This window comes from Lemur catta, chromosome 6, assembly GCF_020740605.2.
Source record: "Lemur catta isolate mLemCat1 chromosome 6, mLemCat1.pri, whole genome shotgun sequence".
Taxonomy (NCBI): Eukaryota; Metazoa; Chordata; class Mammalia; order Primates; family Lemuridae; genus Lemur; species Lemur catta.
In genome coordinates, this window is record NC_059133.1 from 89546487 (window position 1) to 89554405 (window position 7919).

The following is a 7919-nucleotide window of genomic DNA, read 5'->3' on the forward strand; positions in this document are numbered from 1 at the left end:
TCTATTTTATTGATTTCTGATGTTACTATAAATTCTTTGCTTTAATTTTCTTACTTTTAATTTTCTAGCTGCTAGAGATGGAAACAAGATTTATTTATTTTTAGTCTTTCTTCTTTTCTAAGAGATGCATTTATGACTGTATATTCCATCAAAGACTGGCTTCAACTGAAATATGCCAACTTTAATAGATCATTTCTTCATAACAGGTTGAGCATCTCTAATCCAAAAGTGCAAAATCTGAAATACTTCAAAATCTAAAACTTTTTGAGCACCAACCTGATGCTCAATGGAAATGCATATTGGGGCTTTTTGAATTTCAGATTTGTGAATTAAGGATGCTTAACCAGTATAATGCAAATATTCCGAAATCAAAAGACATCCAAAATCCAAAACATGTATGATTCCAAACATTTAAAATAAGGGAAGCTCAATATGTATTATTTACTTCAAAATATTTTTCTAATTTTTGTTTTTATTTCTTCCTCAACTCAAATAGAATTCAGAATATTTTTGACTATTGTAGTAAGCAGTGTTTTTTTTTAGTCATCTTTTTGCTATTGAATTTTATATTTTCCTTTGTACTCAGATAACATATTTAGAAAGCTTTTAGTCATTTCACATTTGTGAGATCCTATTTTGGACTCACATATCACTAATGTTGCTAAAAATAGTTCATGTACACTTGAAAAGAATATGAATTATTCTATCGTTCGACACATCAACTTTGCTGATTGTGTTTTTCAGGTATTCTCTCTCTTTATTGATTTTTGGTCTTTTTCTATTATGACCCATTCAGTTATATATTTTATAGTCTTTCATTATGATTGTAGATTTGCTTTACTGTTTTCCTTTTAGTTCTGTAAATGTTTTCTAGATTATTTGGTGCATAAATTTTAGAATTGTTATATCTCCCTGCTAAATTGAGCATTTTTATCATTATAAAATATACTTCCCCTTTGTTCTCTCATGTAGCTTTTTATCTTAAAGTCTACTTTACATGATATTATTATAACTATACCAGATTTCTGTTGGGGAATGTTTGCTTGGTCTATGTTTTCATCATTTTGAGTTCAAGGTTTCCATGTTTTTATGTTTAAATTGTTTTGCTTGTAAGCAGTATATTGTTGGAGTTTTAAAATCTTGGCTTTCAATATTAGTTTTGTACTTAAAATATTTAGTCCATTTACATTTAAGATAATTATATTTTTCTTTCTAGAAATTTTGTCCCCAAATGTTCCCATTATTTTCTGACAGTCTCTTGTTGCTGCCCTTTTCTGAAATTGCATCCTATTTTTTTAAACAGTGTATATATATAGTTAATAAATCTATACATAATCTTAACTGGTTGTTCTAGTCTGTGCAGCCTATGTGAATTCTAAGTTTGCTGCTTGCTTTTTATTTGTTTGTTTGTTTGCTTTGTTTTGCTGACCATAATATATAATCTGTCCCTATGCTTGCTGATACTTCATTGTGAATTCATTGTGTAATTTTATTTATGGGAGTCATGCCACCATAAATGGGAAGAAGCTCTTCCATAAAGTCTATTCATTTTTTAAATAAAAACAAATATAGTACCTATCTTAAGGGCTTGAGTTTTCTTTCTGTGACGTTAAAGTGAGAAAATGATCATAAAGTTGTTAACATAGTGCTGGGAACACAATAAAGAATCAGTAAATGTTAGATTTCATTTCAATTTTTTCATCAATATATTGATTTACCTGATTGTTTCCTGCTTCCTTCATTAGAATGTAAACTCCATAAATGACAAAAGCTTTGAGATCCTGTCTACCACTATTTTTCTCAGTGAGCTAAAGAGAAATTAGTATATTTAGACATTTAGTAAACACTTATTGACAAAATGAATAAATGGGTGCCATCAACGTAAAATATGTTAAATGAAGAGACTATTCCTAAGAGCCTTTCATGTCAATAGTGGTCAATATACTCTTCTGCATTCATGAATGTAATGAGTATAAAAACCACAGCAAAAATTTTGTGAGATAATATTTTAGAAAGTTGCCATACCCAGAGTTGAGCTTAAATTTTAATTAAAACTTAAACTAATCATTCAGAGTGTCTGCAACGGCTAAGTTTATTTATTACTTCTACATAGTAGTTTTCACTTATATATCTAAACTCTGATTATAAACAACATAAATGATGATTTGATTTTCAAAAATATGAAGTCAAATTTTTATTTCTATTGTGTTTTGTATCCTGTAGGTACTTCTTTGACATCCGTTCTCTACAATTCAATGTAATAAATGCAAAATAGTCTCAGGAGGACAGGTAAAATCCATGAAACAGAAACTTTCATTTGCATCTGAACAAACTGTAGCCAGGCATTCACTCTGGACATGCACTTTCTAAACAAGCCACGTTTTATAGATGTAATTGGAGGGGTCTCCATGAAGATATTTCTTATTCCATCACAAGGCTTTACTGGGGCACTTTTTTAGTCTTTATATAACGAAAGAGAAGAAAATCACTCTTCCATCAAGCAGCCAATATATGCCTCAGTCTGCAGCAGGTAATCTAAAACAGATATAAGAGAAGCAAAGTTAAGGATTGGCAGATATGCTAAGCGTAGTGGAAGGCATCTTCCTTTTCGTTGCAATTATTGAGTCAATACTGGGAGTTTTAGGGAATGGGATTATTGGATTGGTAAACTGCACTGACTGTGTGAAGAATAAGTTCTCTATGCTTAGCTTTATTCTCACTGGCCTAGCTATTTCTAGAATTTGTCTGATATGGCTGATAATAATAAATGGATTTATGCAGTTATTCTCTCCAGATACGTATTCGTCTGGTAAACTAATTGAATATATTAGTTACATGTGGGCAATTATCAATCAATCAAGTATCTGGTTTGCCACAAGCCTTAACATCTTCTATTTCCTGAAGATAGCAAATTTTTCCCACTATGTATTTCTCTGGTTGAAAAGCAGAATCAATAGAATTCTTCTTCTTCTGGTGGGATCCTTGCTTATTTCGTGGTTACTTACTTTTCCACAACTTGTGAAGAGTTTTAATGATCATAAAATGAAGACTAGAAACACAACCTGCCCATTCAAGACCGTTAAAAGTGAATACTTTATTCATCAGGTTTTGCTAAATCTCGGAGTCATTTTCTTCTTTATACTATCCTTAATTACATGTTTCTTGTTAATCATTTCCCTCTGGAGACACAATAGACAAATGCAATCGAATGCCACAGGATTCAGAGACCCCAGCACAGAAGCTCATGTGAAGGCAATGAAAGTTTTGATATCTTTCATCATTCTCTTTATCTTGTATTTTATAGGCTTTGCCATACTAATGTCATATTTTGCTGCTCCAGAAAACAAACTGCTGGTGATTTTTGGAATGATAACCACAACCATCTATCCCTGGGGTCACTCATTTATCCTAATCCTAGGAAACAGCAAACTAAAGCAAGCCTCTTTGAGGCTACTGCAGCAATTAAAGTGTTGTGAGAAAGAGGAAAGTCTCAGAGCCACATAGACAAGCTTGGGGAGAAATGGATGTTCTAGGAGAATAATCCAGTGAAGACATCCTTGAAGATCTATTTCACTTGCATCGCATTCTTATATTGCTTTTTAACTGTGTTATTGAGCATCACTGAAATCTTCCATCATGGGTTTGACTACATCTTAGGGAATCCCACTGTATGAGGAGATTTTAATCTCACATCCAAATTCAGTGGTTTAGTCAGATTCCTGCCCTGCAAGTTCTGGCCACATACCTCCCTAAGGGAAAACATACACTTAGAGACTGTTCACTGGAAAGATATGACAGTGAGAATAAGCATCTAAAACAAGACTTTTCTCTAAGCACAGCACTCGGGGGGGGGGGGGGATAAAAAGAAAAAGAAATTTAAAAAAATCAAACAAGACTTTTCATTGTGTTTTACCTGATTTCCCTGAAGAACTGACATCCATTCTCCAAGAAGACCCAAAGAAAAAGAAAGTAAGACCAAGAAAATTATGATCTATCTTGACATTTAGAACATGGAAGTGAGGGACAGACGGGGGTGCTTCTTCTGTCTATGCTAGTTCAATTCTTTAGAAAGGTTGCTTTGACTTTCACTGTTTAAAATCTAACATCCTTTTTCACTAGTGCATGTTTGATGTAGTAGCAGCAATCATAGCAGTAGATACAGTTTGGTGAAAAATAGCGAGGGAAACGGAGTATCCTGGGGGGAGATTGGGTCAGAGCACTGATGAAATGAATCTTTATACTCTTCAGATACAATGATTTGAGATGCAGCAAGGTCATGAACCCATTAGAGTTAGAGTTGAGTAAAGATTATACTACGAGTACCGATGCAAAGGACTCGACATAGTCCCTGACCAAGGGACACAAGATTGAACCCGGGATAATATCTGTGTGAAGTATGAAATGTTCTGCTCTAGAGTTTCATACACACACACACACACACACACACACACACACACACACACTCACACACACATTCATAAAGACTTGCACTCACAGACATATTTCAAATGTGGATTTTTAAAATATATTTTTATGCCCAACCCAGGATATGAACTGAGTGAAATTTTGGCAACTTGCAAAACTGCCTGATAGCTAGAATATACCTAAATATAAAGGCTTAATCCATGTTCTACGTGAGATTTCCAAATCAATACTTTTTATATTTTTAAACTAATAAGTTTGGAGTGTACAGACAGTTAATAGATAATAGAAAAAAATAATGCTACTACCCAATTTCAACCAAACATACAAGGTTGGCTTATTTGAAATTATATCATATAAATAATTATGTCCTCTATGTAGATTACATTAGAATGTATCCATTTTTCCATAAAAATGATTTGTAATCATCATTTTTGAGAATGAGTAATAGCTCATAATACAGATGTATAATAATATATTTAATCTTTATCATATTGTTTATATTTCTGTTGTCTTCAGTTCTCCACTGATACAAATAAGCGTAATATGAGTATTGTAGAACATGAATACTATTCATTCATTCAGGAAATTTTTTTTTAATGCTAAGTCTACTACATGATTGGGACATAGTACTGAACAAGGCACCAATATAATGAATAATATATTCTAGTAGTAAAACAAAGAAACAGCAAAATTGTATTTAGAGTATTGAGGCAGAAAAACTAAAGGATGCTAAGCGAATGACTTGACTTGGTCCTAAGAGAAGAGAAGGTGTCACTGAGGTTAAGATGGTTTAATTTGAAATCTGCAGTATGTGTAGGAGTTATGATGGGCAGAGCAGGAGAAATTGGGGGTGGGAAAGCAGCATGTGCAGAGGTCTCGTGTCAAGAAGGGCTAGAGGACGTTCCAGGAACTGAAGATCCAGTATGAGTAGTATATAGAGAGAGCAGAATAGTAATTACATTTTTAAGGGAAATTCCAATGGGGAGGAATTTGATCAATCTCTTGCAGAACTGATGAATTTCCTTGCAGAAATAGTGAACCAAAACTTTAATTGGGAAGAAATGACCATCTTATTCTAATCACAAAATCAAGCACGGTTATTATTTTCAATGCTGTTACTTTAATTGCAAAAACATCTCTTTAATTCTCATATATTTGATTACTAGTGAGGTAAAGCATTTTTAGAGGATTATTAACCAATAGCATATGCTTTGGGAGAATTGTTCATTTGTTTTCTTCTTATCTTTTCATGTCTGATGGTTTTTCTTTACAATGTTGTGACTACTTTATACATTAACACTCTGCCGTATGTGCATTATGATTTTTTTCTTAATTTGCTCTTTAATAAACAACTTTGTGATGTCTGGGGAAATAGGTTTGTAATTAATATGAACTCAAATAGATTTATGTTTTTCTTTATGTTTTCTCCTACTGCTATTTTTGCCAATATTAGCTTAGTTTTATTGATACCTCTTCCTTTATCAATTATCAATAGCTCTAGTTTTTACTATAAAATAACACAGTATCATTGCATCTAAAATTAGAAAACACACAAAGGTATGAAGGAGAAATTGATTATGCACATTTGCAATACTCAACTAATCATTGTTAATATGTTTCTACATATTTTAAGAAAGATTTCAACATACATAAATAGATAATAGGTAGATAAAAGGTATGTTGCTTAGAAGTCTGTTTTGATTAGATTTATATATAAACTGGGTAGATGAGTTATCTGTGGATAGCAGGTTTAGAGATAATTTTTATTTCCTTTTAGTCTTCCATAATTTTCTATGCAATAATTTATGTAATCAGAAATATAAAATTAAATAAAACATGAGATACGGGAAAAAAATTTGGTTAACTTTCTGTGAGAAACAAGGGGAAGATTCCTCCCCAGTGTTTGCAAGAACTGTGTAAGTACTAACTCGGGTGTTTGCTGCCTTTGTAGGCCTAATTATATACTTTGTTGCTTGCACTGATTTTGATTATGTTGGCTTGGTCCTCATGTATTTTGTGATTCTATTTTGAACGCCATTTCATTAGAATTTTATCTATCAGAGTTCTTTGAGATCAGGTTTACAGTGTACTCTGTCGGAAAGGATTTGAATTTGTTTGCAAAGGCTGACTGGGTTCACTACCAGTCTTAAACTTCTTTAAGCTAAAATTTTCATTTTGTAATTTCTTTTTTTTTTAAATTTCAGCTTATTATGGGGGCACAAAAGTTTGTAATTCCTTAGGCTATACAGAGTACAAATTCTGGTTCTAAATATGTATGCATGCAAGGCATTAGTCATTCTCAGAATGACAGATCTTTACATTCCTCTTTCAGTTCAGTGTTATGGTTATGAGGTAAGCACTTCTACTTCTAACCTTTTGCTGGACGTATATTATTTTCTCATTTTCCCATTAAGGTCTTGCCTTTCAGGAGTCTGGGTTTCTTGATGGTATCAAATCTCACTTCCAGCTTTGGAGAGAACCAAGCCAGGTATCTTATCCTATGTGCCCATGGTCCCTTAAAACTTAAGCACTGGTTTACAAATCCATAAAGACACACAATAGAATACTATACAGGGCAGCGTGGTGGCTTGAGCCTGTAATCCTAGCACTCTGGGAGGCAGAGGCTGGAGGATTACTTGAGCTCAGGAGTTTGAGACCAGCCTGGGCAAAAGCAAGAGTCTGTCTCTACCAAAAATAGAAAAAAAATAGCCAGGCGTGGTAGTTAGTACACACCTATAATTCCAGTTACTTGGGAACCTGAGGCAGGAGGATCACTTGAACCCAGGAGTTTGAGGTTGCTTGGAGCTATGATCATGACACCACAGCACTCTCCATGTGGGGTTAGTGAGTGAGACTCTATCTCAAAAAAAATAATAATTATAATAATACTATTTAGCCATAAATATTAAAAAAAGAGAATGAAATCTTGTCATTTGCAGCAACATGGATGAAACTGGAGGACATTATGTTAAGTGAAATGAGCCAGGAACAGCAAGTTAAACACTGCATGTTCTCACTCTTATACAGAAACAAAAAATAGTGATCTCATAGAAGTAAAAAGTAGAATGGAGGATACTAAAGGCTGGAAAGAGTAGAGTGAAGGCAGAGTTAGGGAGAAATTTGTTAAAGGATACAAAATTATACCTGGATAGGAGGAATAAGTTCTGGTGTTCTATACCAATGTAGGATGACTATAGTCAACAATAATATTCATATATAGTTTCAAATAGCTAGAAGAAGGATACTGAATGCTCCAAATATAAAGAAATGATAAAAGTTTAAGATGATGGATATACTAATCACCCTGATCTGATCACTAAACATCGTAGGTATGGAAACAGCACCATGTACTCCACAAATATGTACAATTATTATGCATAAAGATAGGAAAACAGTCCATTGTTTCGCAAGAGTGATAATATCTTGAATCAAAATCACCATGATGACCAATATTTGACTCCTGCATATCAAGGTGTTCTGCAGCAAGGCCTTAA

The 7919-nt window shown here is 33.3% G+C and overlaps 1 protein-coding gene across 1 annotated transcript; it reads left to right on the forward strand.

Moving 5' to 3' along the window:
* The first annotated feature begins 2577 nt into the window (after nt 1-2577).
* On the forward strand, nt 2578-3632 carry LOC123640701 (taste receptor type 2 member 10-like). The gene has a single exon (XM_045555268.1). The coding sequence runs from the start codon at nt 2578-2580 to the stop codon at nt 3502-3504; it is 927 nt and encodes a 308-aa protein (XP_045411224.1). The 3' UTR covers nt 3505-3632.
* The last annotated feature ends 4287 nt before the right edge of the window (nt 3633-7919 follow it).

Excerpts from the sequence above, each read along its gene's own strand:
- LOC123640701 (XM_045555268.1), top strand. The coding sequence starts at position 2,578 with ATGCTAAGCGTAGTGGAAGGCATCTTCCTTTTCGTTGCAATTATTGAG.